Source organism: Myxine glutinosa, chromosome 1, assembly GCF_964187855.1.
Source record: "Myxine glutinosa chromosome 1, kmMyxGlut1.1, whole genome shotgun sequence".
NCBI classification, from domain to species: Eukaryota; Metazoa; Chordata; class Myxini; order Myxiniformes; family Myxinidae; genus Myxine; species Myxine glutinosa.
Window position 1 is genome coordinate 404670497 of NC_136261.1, and position 13620 is coordinate 404684116.

The window sequence follows — 13620 nt, forward strand, 5'->3', positions numbered from 1 at the left end:
TCGTAGTGATCATTTGCAGTAATAATTTTAAAACATTTGCTTTGCCACATTTGTACTGCACTGCTGGTGATAAGCTGCATCTTCTGCGTGGAGGTCGTTGGCATACAATAGCCTACCCATCACTTCCTTGCTCCATTCATCATTTCTATTCTTGCAACCGTCCTCTATAGAGTTTTTAAATGCAAATGCTCTGACTGGAAATGCATCAAAATGCCTCTTACGTTCACTTTCATTGAAGACTGGTTGGCAACAGAAGATACAGTCTCTACTGAATTGAAACTTTGGGTTCTGAGATCTCAGCTTGCATTGTACAGGAGTAACATTGTGCTTGTTCTTTGGCTTTTTTAATATAAAATGGATTGCACCATCATTTTCTGCATTTTTTATGGATACGTTGACCCTCAACAGTGCGTACTTGGCGACCCCTTTCTTCACTTGAGCAGTTAACACTAATACTGCCTTTCTTTCCACGGGTCACAATATCATCTGCAGTCCTGTTGGACATGTCATTGTTGCACAGGACACACAGCGTACTGCTCGTATCCTCAGCCATTATCAGATTAGGGTTCGGGGTTAATCAATAGTCCTGGAAACCTGTATCGATAAGAGAGCATTCTCATTCTACATGGTCCCTAAATTTATTGCCCTTTCTTTTGATACATAATTAGTGCAAACAAGTTAACTTCAATAGCCTGGAATGGTAAAAATGCACCAGAGGTAGGGATGCTCACGAAAAACATAAAGACTTCGAACACCCAGTGAAAACTAACTTACATGGTGCACTGGTGTTCAGTTTGTGCAAACAGTAGCATAGTATTTGCCGAAATGTGTGAAAAGTATTTTTTAAATATTTTTTTCTTGCCGGATGTTTGGCTTTTGTGAAACTGCTTCCTCCGTAAAAAAAAATTACCTCTTGCTCCTGCTGTCGATGACGTAATCCATAGCAGCGGGGGGTACTAGAGATTGCATGCGCGCGGTTAACAACCCATAACTACGGTGGGCGATAACGCGGCATGCCCAGCGCGTTCATTGCGCAACGATCGCATGAACCGCGAAGGCGTGCGCAGGTGCACGTTCAGGCCGAGACGGCCCGCGAAACCGTCGACTAAACCACGGGAAGCCTGTCGACAAAGGATATTTTGCACGGCTTGGCGCAGCAGATCGCTACATGAACCCGAGTAAAAATCGGTCTCAAATTCAGCTTTATAACTTACTCTTCAATCTGATATATGTTTGTATATTGTCGGATCATTACTCAGAGGTGTAATTATGGTACAAAGACAGAAAAGTGAAAAAACGAATCACAAACGTGACCAAAATCCAGTTTGAAGTGGGACAAGTTGAAGGTCTTTCACTGCGGGAAGAAAGTCATAGGTACTTCAAGTTTCTGGTTTGGTGACGTCATGAAGAAAGATCCCCAAAGGGGGCAGGAATAAATCGAGATAGACCATCGAGATAGACCGTTATTGACCTTGCACTTTTCCCAATAGGCAGGAGCTCACGATAGACGGATGCACTTTCACAACGGCGAGATTGTTTGCGTTGCGCACGCCGTCTCGTGGTGCGTGGGCGACCCTACCAGAGGTATTTATTCGTAGGTCGTGGTTCAGGTTGATACAGTTCGAATTATGATTCTCGTATGATGCGAGTAGAAAACACACAAATATGTTATGGAAACATACGTCAAACACTGGTTAAACTGGGCACTCAATTAGTCAGTGTACGGTATGTGGAAAACACGGGACATAATGGTCACATTCGGCAGCCATTTTAAATTTTGGCGGCCATTTTGAAAAAAGGAAAATGCTCACACAAAGGTATTGCCTTTCAGAATTCGACTCTGATCTGCTGCAGATCTAAAATATGCAGTCCTACTCGTTAAACAGGGGAATGATATGTTGCTATTATGGTTTTTCTATTATAATTTATGTCCATTTGGCAGCCATTTTGGTTTTCCATATTTCCCCCGGCTGGATCTTTCGAGACTTTTAGTATGTTTATACAGAGACCTTATAGAAATGCATTGTGCAAGAATTAATTCTGTTGCAATTTTTTTGACCTTTCCAGCATATTGGAGCTAACTTGCTGCTAGTACTAGTCAAATAAATGGGTTTGAGGTATGGACACAGATGTTTGAATTAAATCACAACATAAGCCACTTTCGTGAAGTTGGTGCTCACACGATTACTGAAATAGAGGTGGATACTTCGAGACTGGGAGGACTCCATTCCACCTTCTGAAACCCGCATATGGAAAGAAGAAAGAAAACGACACACCGACACACCGACACACACACACACACACGCACACACACACACACACACACACACACACACACACACACACACACACACACACACACACACACAGTCTCCTGCTGTGCGCGGAAGGGCTAATTCATGGGACCAACATCCACATCTTCACCAAAATCTAACCAATACGTCCTCGTCACACACGCAACCTGTCCACAAACTTTCGTCAAAATACATCCATAATGTTTTGAGATATCCTGCTCACGGACAAACAGACAGGGGTGAAAACATAACCTCCACCCACCTTTGGAGGCAGAGGTAAAAATAAAAAATAAAAATCACAGAACATAAAGGTTACTTCTTGACATGCGGTTGTATTTTAAAAAATATGTCACATACCAGACTTGGGTGTTAATCCATCATCCTGAAATTGGAGACTGCAGAAATCACTGAGCCCGATTCCACAGAAACCAGAAACGTTGTCCAGGTGCACATTTTGGGATCCGAAAAACTTTTCACAGAAACTGGAAAGTTCCCGAATAACATTCTCTAAGTTGATGAAAGTACTTCCCAAAAGAGGAGAACCTGCAATCCGGACATCTTGCGGCTTCGAAAAAGAATTCATAAATTTTCAGAAGTCAGCATACATTGCAAATTGTAATTTCTCTTTGGCGAGAGAGAGGAGCTCAGTCCTCAATGGATCCGACTCAGTACAAGCTCGAATAACCTTCTGATTCTCAATTCCAAGCTTATCGATCACTGCTTGTGCTGTTTCTGCTCTCAGGCCTTGGGACTTGAGCCATTCCAAGAAGCTCTCCATTTCACCAATGACCTGCCAAGGATACAACGCTTATGTTAATCACAGAAAAGTAATACATGTTATTTTCTTTACTCAGTTTGGAATGTTTTGCAAGTTATTATCTTATCCAACTTGATCATGTATGCAGCTAAACGGTAAACGTGTCCAGCTTGATCACCACATTTACACTGATAGTATACGTAAGAGACAGCCACACTCAACATTGAGCTGTGAAGCATGGTCACAAATAAATGATTTGCCAGGACATTACCCTGATGAGAATTCTAACAAGTGTTACGTCTAGGTCCCCCATCGGGGAAGTGATGTGAGTTGACAAAGAGGAACACGCAGAAAACATGCTATGATATGATATTTCGCTCACAAGGTTCAGACATATATATGGTGGCGGCCGTCCTGGATTTTGACGTGGCGACCCACTTTACAATAGCGGTCTTCCTTATGCCGAGATACACCCACACACCAAATTAGAAGTTGGTACTTCGCTTATCTTTCAAGATATTCTTCTCACAAGATTCAGACATACATGGCGGCGGCCATCTTGGATTTTGACGTGGCGACCCAATTTTAAACAGCGTTCTTCCGTGTGCCTAGATACACCCACACACCAAATTAGAAGTTGGTACTTCGCTTATCTTTCAAGATATTCTTCTCACAAGGTTCGGACATACATCACGGCGGCCATCTTGGATTTTGACGTGGCGACCCAATAGATACACCCACACACCAGATTAGACGTTGGTACTTCGCTTATTGTTCGAGATATTTCGCTCACAATTTCAGGAATATATATGGTGGCGGCCATCTTGGATTTTGACGTGGCACCCCAATTTTCAATAGCGTTCGTCCTTATGCCGAGATACACCCACACACCAGATTAGATGTTAGTACTTCGCTTATTTTTCAAGATATTCATCTCACAAGGTTCAGACATACATGGCGGTGGCCATCTTGGATTTTGACGTGGCGACCCAATTTTCAATAGCATTCTTCCTTATGCCTAGATATACCCACACACCAGATTAGAAGTTGGTACTTCGCTTATTTTTCAAGATATGCAGGTTACAAGGTTCAGACACACATGGCATCAGACATACATGGCGGCGGCCATCTTGGATTTTGACGTTGCGACCCAATTTTAAACAGCGTAATCTTGCTTGTGCCTAGATACACCCACACACCAGATTAGAAGTTGGTACTTCGCTTATTTTTCAAGATATTTCGCTCACAAGGTTCAGACATATATATGGTGGCGGCCATCTTGGATTTTGACGTGGCTACCCAATTTTCAATCGCGTTCTTCCTAATGCCGAGATACACCCACACACCAAATTAGAAGTTGGTACTTTGGTTATTTTTCAAGATATTCATCTCAAGTTTCAGACATAAATGGCGGCGACCATCTTGGCTTTTGACGTGGCGGCCTGATTTTAAACAGCTTTCTTCCTTCTGCCTAGATACACCCACACACCAGATTAGACGTCGGTACTTCGTTTATTTTTCGAGATATTTCGCTCACAAGTTTCAGACATATATATATATATGGTGGCGGCCATCTTGGACTTTGACGTGGCGACCCAATTTTCAATAGCGTTCGTCCGTATGCCGAGATACACCCACACACCAAATTAGAAGTTAGTACTTCGCTTATTTTTCAAGATATGCAGGTTACAAGGTTCAGACATACATGGCATCAGACATACATGGCGGCGGCCATCTTGGATTTTGACGTGGGTTGCACCCACACACCAAATTCGAATGCGGTCCTTCGCTTAAGCACGCACGCACGCACACACGCCCGCACGCACGCACGGACGGACGGACGGACACACGGACGGAGGGGAAAGCCATAGTCCCCCTTTCGCTCCGCTGAGCGACGGGGGACAATTAGGGCATAAGCTGGATCGGCCACTATAATTCCATGTATTTGTGACCAAAAAATCTCTTTCTTCAAAGAACTGAATTGAACGTGGATGCTTTCCCAGTTTGAAGGTGAGGTGTGGGTATTATTTACGCATACGACATCAGCATCATGTCACGTTCAGGGTCAGGGTCAGAGTTGATCCTCTTCTTTAATACACACGTACATATAAAACCTGTTTTTATTTTCCTCTCACTGCAATTGTCACACATGCACCAAGGAGTCTCCACTTTGCTGGAAGTTAAACTTTTCAGGTTCAACACACATAATCCTGTCATCTCAGAAACTAGGTTTGTGCTTGGATGGGAGATGTATGCATGGAAGGCTGAGTGTTGTTTGCTTGGTGCATGGCAGAGACAGACACAGACCAGTGCGGGAGAGACAGACACAGACCAGTGCGGGAGAGACAGACACAGACCAGTGCGGTAGAGACAGACACAGATACAGACCAGTGCGGCAGATAAAGCCACAGACAGACCGGCATGGCAGAGACAGAAACAAACCGGTGTGGTAGAGACAGGCATAGATATAGACTGGGGCGGCACAGACAGACCCAAACATGCACAGAAGAGACAGTGTGTATTTATATTGTTGTGGATATGAGGATTGTGTTTTTTTTGTTTTTATTGCTTTATTCTGGACCCTCCTGCCTCCAGTCTGTGTATAAAGGTCAAAGGTCGTTCCGTAGTTATTTCATAAACAATCACGTTAGCCAATCATAGATTTCCTCCTTGTTGACAGTTATTTCCTTATTCTGTGTAGTAGGGTAAGGCCTTGTCTTCCATTAATTGACACTCCATTGCACCGAATTCAAATAGATAGATCCCCTTTCATTCCCATTCCCAAAGCCTCTACTGCCAACTGAATTTGCCACCATTGCCACGCGGTCGGCTCGGAGAAGAAGGGGGAGGAGCTGCCGAATCCTGGGCGTGCCCGCCCATCGTCATCAAGGGTGGAGCCACAGGGCCGTGCCGACCAATCAGGGCCGAGGTGAGCTCACCGATGGGCGTGTTCTAGAGGCCGGCGGCTTGATTTGCCCGCGGCATTATAAAAAGCACGCGCGGAAGCCGCTGACAGAAGCGCGGAAGCCGTTGACAGAAGCGCGGGGGAAGCCTTTGACACAAGTGCGCAGGAGTGATGAAAAGGAGTCCTGAGAAAGCACACGACGTCCCCACGGCAGCAGTTTGAACCACCGCAGCTTGAACCACAGCAGCTTTGAACCATCGCAGCTTTGACCGCCGCAGCTTGAGCGTTGACGGCAGGTTGCTGTTGAGGAAGGGTGGCGGCTGCTCCCTCCCGGCCCGGCCGTCCTCTGGTCCGAGCTGAACCTTCCTCCCGGTCCAGCCATTCACTCCTGCCTCCATTCCCCATTCGTGTGAGTCCGTCTTTGTTTGTTCTGTCCCTGGGTATGTATGCTGGGTATATATGGGTACATGTATGGTATATGGTATGGTATATATATATGGTATATATATGGTATACCTGGGTACGTATGCATAGGTAAGCTAAGTTTCACTGTGTCCTTCCGGTCCGTCCCTCTGTCTGTCTTTATTTTATTATCCTTCCTTCTCCTTGGTTACTTTTGGTTGGAAATAGAAATAAATTATATTCGTATTCCCTACTTCTGTCTTCCTCTTCTTCACATCCGTGTCGCCTTTGTCTTTTCCCCATTGAATATCTGTGGCACGATTTGGCCCACGTTTAAGGAATCGGATCTTAGTCATTGTAAAAAACGGTTCGGGCCGCGGCGCCATCCGCTCGGCAAATTAACATCTTATCCACGGTCCATAACAATTGGTGCCTGGGAGAGAGATTCGGACCTGGAGCGCGAATAGCGCGCTCAAAATTACGGGTGGCCCAAAAAGAAATTTTGTTTTATTTAAAATCTTAAATTTGGAAGTCATGCCATGGACAATCAAGGCGATCGGATGCAGGTGGGTGAGCTAGAAGAGGGGTTAGGGGTAACCCAGGACCACAGGGAAGAAATGGAGAGAAATAATGAGGAGGTGGTTGAGGAGGTTTCAGGTGCACAAAATGGCGCCCTCGCGCACGTGGTTGGAGAGGCGCAAAAAGGCACCTCGCACGAGCGCGCGGTAGCCGAGCCCACTGTATCAGCGGGCTTTAACATGCAGCCGTTTGACATGCAGCAGTTCATGGCAAGGTTTAGCGAATACATGGCAGAGTCGAAGTGCGACAACGAGAAAAGAAGCAGGGAAATGGAAAAAATGGGTGAGCAAATGAGGGACGAAGCGAGGGCCAATAGTGAGCGAATGAGGGACGAAGCGAGGGCTGATAGTGAGCGATTGAGGGGCCAAATGAGGGACGAAGCGAGGGGTACCGGTGAACGGTAAGACAATAAATTTGCAGGGTTCGACAATAAATTTGCGGAGTTAGACAATAAATTTGAGGGGTTAGACAATGGGATAAAAGAGGTAAAGAATGGGTTAACGGGGCTAGAAGATAGGATGGAAGGCAAATTGCGGGCAATAGGGGAGCAATCCGCCCGGGAAATCAAACAAATGGGGAACCAGATAGAGGAGGTGAAAATCGGGTTAGAAACCAAAATTGGATGCCCAGAGGGATGAGTTGGAACAGATGAGGGCGGCATCTACTAAAGAGATGGAGGAGATGGAGGAGATGGAGGAGATGAAGGAGATGAAGGAGATGAAGGAGATGAAGGAGATGAAGGAGGTGAAGGAGGTGAAGGAGATGAAGGAGGTGAAGGAGGTGAAGGAGGTGAAGGAGGTGAAGGAGGTGAAGGAGGTGAAGGAGGTGAAGGAGGTGAAGGAGGTGAAGGAGGTGAAGGAGGTGAAGGAGGTGAAGGAGGTGAAGGAGGAAATACGACGAGGTGTAAGCGAGGAGGTCTCGGGGGTACGCGAGGAGGTAAAGCAAGGTGAGAAGCGTATGGAGAAAGAGGTGAGGAATAATACGGCTAGGTTACAAGGGGACATAGAGGACCTGACACGGGAAGTAGAGCAGCTGACGGTGGGACAAAAAGAACTAGTGGATCAAGTAGAAAAGAACACTGCAGTACTAGGAGGGTTAAAGGCGACATAAAAAGACATCAAGAACGAATTGATAGCGACAAAGAAGGAATGTCAGATGGTACGTGAGGGACTGACAACGAGGTTGGACGAGGTGACGGAGGCAATGGAGACGAAGGACCGAGAGGTGAGGACGCACATAGAAACGGTCAAGGTAGCGTTAGAGGACGAAATTGAGGAGACGCACCGGGAAATAAAAGAGGTGAAGCAAAAGTTAGAGGAAGTGGAAGAGGGGGTGAGTGAAATTAAGAAGAGACGGAGGGAAACTAAGAGGGAGATAAAGGAGGAGGTGATGGAATATGTACAAGGTCGGTGCTCAAATCGTGATGGTGTGCTCGCTAACCAGATAAAGAGTTTGCAGGTGGCGAAGGAGGTGCGGAGATGAGGTGCCGAGGTGAGTGGCGATATAATCGGCAATGTATATGGTGTGAGGGAAGCTTCAGTCGGCCTGGGGGTTGGATTGGACCCGGGTGTTCGTGAGAGGCCGCTGGTGAAGTGTGCGACAGGTACGGTGTGCGAAAGAGGAGGTGTGCGAGAATGTCCGACTATGGGGTGTGTGAGGAAAAAGTGTGCGCCGAGGAGTGAGTGTGCTGTCGAGAGTGAGTTGGTCGTAGCGCGTGTGCGAGGGGGCACATGGAAGCGCGTAGTGGGGAGTGTTACAGGGGATGTAACAGAAGCATGCACACCTGTGGTGAGTGTTACGGAGGGTGTAACGTGAGTGTGCGCGCAAGAGGGTGCGCGAGAAAGGTGTGTAACAGACGGGTGCATGAGGACAGAGTGCGCGGTCGAGAGTAAGGGTGAATGCGTGACCGAGTGTGGTGGTAAAAGTAGTGAGAGTGACACGGAGCATGAGTTGGTTGTGGCAGGTGAGAGAGGATGTACACCTGGAATGGAAGGATGCACACCTGGAATGGTAGAGCGTGTGTGGGAATGCACACTGGAGTTGGTAGTGAGGCACGTGGTTGGGTGTGCAAGTGAGAGCACACCTGTGGTTGTCACAGAGGAGGTGACCGAGGAGGGGGCGCGAAGAGGTGTGTTGGTGAGGTGTGCGAACGACGAGTGTGTGCAAAGGTGTGCGACCAAGTCTGTGAGCGGAATGAGTGTACCTCGGTGTGTAAGAGAAGGTGCAATGACTAGGAGCATGGGAACGGCTGGATGTATGAGCAAGGAACGGGCTGCGGGGTGTAAGCATGCGAATGGAGCATCGACGCTAACCATGTTAGCGGTTAGAGCGACGTATAGCCGAATCGGGCCCTCGGTGCGTGCCGGGCAGCTAGGTGTGCCGCGGGGACCCGCGGCGGTTTCAAAGGAACCGCCGTGCGGGATTCACGCCGGGCCGCGCTCTGACCGGCCGCGTCCGTGCTCCGCTATGCGGAGCGGGCGGCTCGGTAGGAAGGGTCGTCATGACGACCCCTTTTTGTTGAGGCGTTCCGGCAGGGTGAGATCGGGCCATTGGACGGCTCTGTGCCGAGATGGTGCGTGGGATCTTGGCCCGGGTAAACCTCCTTCCCTGCACCGAGTGCCGGACGGATCCAGCCGCCGGCACCAAGCAACCCGCATTCATTGCTCGGCTTTACGAAGCCGAGCTTTAGAAATTAATTCGCGCACCGAGAGGCTCAAGTGAGTAGACGGGTGATGAGGATAGTGTTTTGGACCCGAAATTAGAAAAAGCAAAATCTGATGATTGGCAGAGTGTTGATTGGCAGATGATTGATTGGCAAATTTTTAATTAGCTGGAATTTGGTGTGCAAAAATTGGTAGTGGAAGATGCCCGATGTGGTGGGATGGCAACTTTGCCATCTCTCACAGCGGGGGCAAAGGAGCAATAGGTTTTTGGGGTTTGGCAGTGAAAACTAGCCCGGTAGGGTTAGGATATCGTGTGTAGGGACCTAGAGAAGATGACCTTAGGTAACGTTAAGGTTAGGTAGTGACAATGATACCTGTAGTGGGGACGCAGGTAGATTAGTTTGGATGATAATGACGAGGGAGCGCAATAGTTTAAAGGGACGACTGGGAAGCGCGAGTTCCAGAGGGGAGTAGTTAGATGAGATGATGCCGTGTGTTTGAGGATCGGAAGTGTGTTGAGCAGGGTATGAGTAAATGATTGTGATTGTGAGTTGTAGTGAGATTGCACAGGTGTGCAACTGAACAGGTGGATGGAGCAGTGTATGAGGGAGTGATGGTGATGTGTGTTGTGTTGACCAAATGGTCCAGGGAGGAAGGAGGGTGCAGGTGGCACCAGGTGTGATTGCACAGGTGTGCAACTACAGGAGGTATGGAGAATGGTTGGGTGGAAGACATGGAGTGTGGAATATATGGAGTATGGAATGGATGGTCGTGGAGTGAGTTTGGTGGAAACTGTGGAGTGGAGTGGATGGTGCGAAGGTTTGAATGGGGGAAGAATGGACCCCCATCACGAATACCCGGGGAGGGTAGTGTAAGTGTTAGTTAGAGGGTATAGGTAAATTGTGGTTGGATATTGGCATCTGTGGTGCGTGGTGGAAGAATGGTGATTGAATGGGTGCATTAGTGTTGTGGAAATGGCTGGGCGTGTGGCCTGTTAGTGTGTGTAGTTGTATGGGCACTCCACCACTGTTAGGATGTCGGCCAGGTGAGGCCGCAGGTGGGCTCTGGGAGCCGGTAGAGTTGTTGTGGATGGGGCCCGAGGATCCGGAGGACGGACCCGGGTAGCCCAGTGCCAGAGGGCACCAAGGGGTGACAGAGCCAGGAGGGGCCTTCCCAAATTAGATAGGTTAGGGTGAGGAGCTAGGTAAGCTCGGGTGGCAACTGCAGTGGTGGAGGTGTGCAGGTGGGTAGGCCTGCTGGGAGAGCTACACGCCCCAGTCCTGAAATTGTGCAAGGGCACAGGGAGTTGCATCGGGGGAGTGAGACCCCAAATTGAGGAAGCACCACAGTTTGGTCAATGGGAATTTGGTTCTTAAAACCACATAGAGTAAGATGGCCAATGGTTTGGCAGGGAAAGACCCCGGGTAGTGTAAAGTGTGTTAATGTCATTCAGAGGATAGTTAGGATTAAGAATCTCCTCGCACCATCTACATCCACTCACCTGAGGTTGCGCTACTCCACACCATACCATGGATGTTTTGTTATTTTATTATTTTAATGTGCAAATGTTTTGGATTGTGAGACGCATCATGACGTGGGTGTGACATTGTGCTGATGTTCCATCTCTTCCTCCTTATGAGGATTGATGATGAATTGGGTGATGGCAAATTTTGGTTCGAGGGATTGTGGTGACGAATTTGGCGTAGGAAAATATGGGGGAGACATGACAGTAGTGACGAATTTGTAAAGGTGTAGATTGTTGTAAATATGGGGTAAGGGCAAGGGTAGATTGGTGACAGGGGGGGTGACGTACGGTAGGGACGAGCTTTTCTCCGCTCCGTCTCCATACGCACCTCGCCTTGCATTGCCTTTATTGATGTGTACCCTTGTGACCTTACCCCTCGCTCATCTGTCTTTTCCCCCCTTGTCTCCCACATGAGGACTGTGCGCCACTGGGCGCCGAGGGGAGCGTGCGAGAGTCCACCATTGGGCGCCCGAACCTCTCGCAACCACAACTGTCTGCTTCGATGCACCACCTTATGGACCACATGTCTGTGGCTGAGCACCACTTATGGACCCCATGGGTTGGGGCATGGCCCCTCTGCTGGAACCGGCCATGAAGGCCCGAGATCTTGCTGGCGGACCTTGGCCACAGGGCACCGATGCCCCACAGGTGAACCACACTAGTCGGCCCTGTGGGCCATAAATAAATAAAAATGGACATGTTTTGTGCTTTTTATTGCAACTAGGCCGCCAGCAAAGAAGATGACAACACCTGGAAGATAGCAATAGCCAGCAGAGGGAGCCGAAGAGGAAGACCAGCACCAGGGTTTGTTGGTTTATTTTTATTAAGAACTGTGGTGACTGTGCACCGATTGGTGCTTGAGGGTGCTTTGGTGCATTTTTGGGTGCTTTCATGGTGCATCGATGCAGGGCAGACTGTCTCCCCCCCCCCCCCCCCCCCAAAAAAAGAACGATCACAGGTCCTGGGTTAGTATTGTAAATAAAAGTAGAGTCATTGTAAATAATGCGCCCCCACCGTAAATGTATAGTTTGAAGACCTTTCCGCAATTCGGTTAGCTGTGGGCGTGAATCTGTTAGGCAGGGTGCAATGGAGCAGCGGGACATATTTATCTATGTTTTAAAACTGTCACACTCAGGGTCAGGTTAAATGTAGAGGGAACTACACCTACGTGCCACACTAAAAGTAAAGGTAAGAGGCCCGGGACGTGCCTAAGAGGAGGAGGGTGCAGTTTTGGGGATATGAGGATTGTGTTTTTTTTGTTTTTATTGCTTTATTCTGGACCCTCCTGCCTCCAGTCTGTGTATAAAGGTCAAAGGTCGTTCCGTACTTATTTCATAAACAATCACGTCAGCCAATCATAGATTTCCTCCTTGTTGACAGTTATTTCCTTATTCTGTGTAGTAGGGTAAGGCCTCGTCTTCCATTAATTGACACTCCATTGCACCGAATTGAAATAGATAGATCCCCTTTCATTCCCATTCCCAAAGCCTCTACTGCCAACTGAATTTGCCGCCATTGCCACGCGGTCGGCTCGGAGAAGAAGGGGGAGGAGCTGCCGAATCCTGGGCGTGCCCGCCCATCGTCATCAAGGGTGGAGCCAGAGGGCCGTGCCGACCAATCAGGGCCGAGGCGAGCTCACCGATGGGCGTGTTCTAGAGGCCGGCGGCTTGATTTGCCCGCGGCGTTATAAAAAGCGCGCGCGGAAGCCGCTGACAGAAGCGCGGAAGCCGTTGACAGAAGCGTGGGGGAAGCCTTTGACACAAGTGCACAGGAGTGATGAAAAGGAGTCCTGAGAAAGCACACGATGTCCCCATGGCAGCAGTTTGAACCACCGGAGCTTGAACCACCGGAGCTTGAACCACAGCAGCTTTGAACCATCGCAGCTTTAGCGTTGACGGCAGGTTGCTGTTGAGGAAGGGTGGCGGCTGCTCCCTCCCGGCCGTCCTCTGGTCCGAGCTGAACCTTCCTCCCGGTCCAGCCATTCACTCCTGCCTCCATTCCAAATTCGTGTGAGTCCTTCTTTGTTTGTTCTGTCCCTGGGTTAAGTATGACTGCATAGGTAAGCTAAGTTTCACTGTGTCCTTCTGGTCCGTCCCTCTGTCTGTCTTTATTTTATTATCCTTCCTTCTCCTTGGTTACTTTTGGTTGTAAATAGATATAAATTATATTCCTATTCCCTACTTCTGTCTTCCTCTTCTTCACATCCGTGTCACCTTTGTCTTTTCCCCATTGAATATCTGTGGCACGATTTGGCCCACGTTTAAGGAATCGGGTCTTAGTCATTGTAAAAAACGGTTCGGGCCGCGGCGCCATCCGCTCGGCAAATTAACATCTTATCCGCGGTCCGTAACAATATATATATATATATATATATGGCTTTAATGTCCCCCTCCCCCCCCCCCCCCCCGTGTTTTCAATGTTTACCAATTACCAAGTATAAACAAATATATGTTCTGTTTTTGATTGATTTCTGTATACTCATAATACTTTCATGT

General features: G+C 48.2%; 2 protein-coding genes across 5 annotated transcripts in view; both read right to left on the bottom strand.

Moving 5' to 3' along the window:
* The window catches only part of LOC144889594 (uncharacterized), a 68048-nt gene that overhangs the window by 43390 nt on the left and 11038 nt on the right, over positions 1–13620 (bottom strand). The gene's annotated exons all lie outside the window — the stretch shown is intronic.
* Positions 1–13620, bottom strand: part of LOC144889595 (uncharacterized) — a 30911-nt gene that overhangs the window by 6218 nt on the left and 11073 nt on the right. For all 4 annotated transcript variants that reach the window (XM_078770427.1, XM_078770425.1, XM_078770428.1 and 1 more), the window contains one exon: positions 2652–3084. Coding sequence is in view for 2 of the 4 variants with exons in the window: in XM_078770425.1 (XP_078626551.1) it covers positions 2652–2877 (226 nt within the window). In the remaining 2 variants the exon portion in view is untranslated. The remainder of the gene's footprint in view (positions 1–2651; positions 3085–13620) is intronic.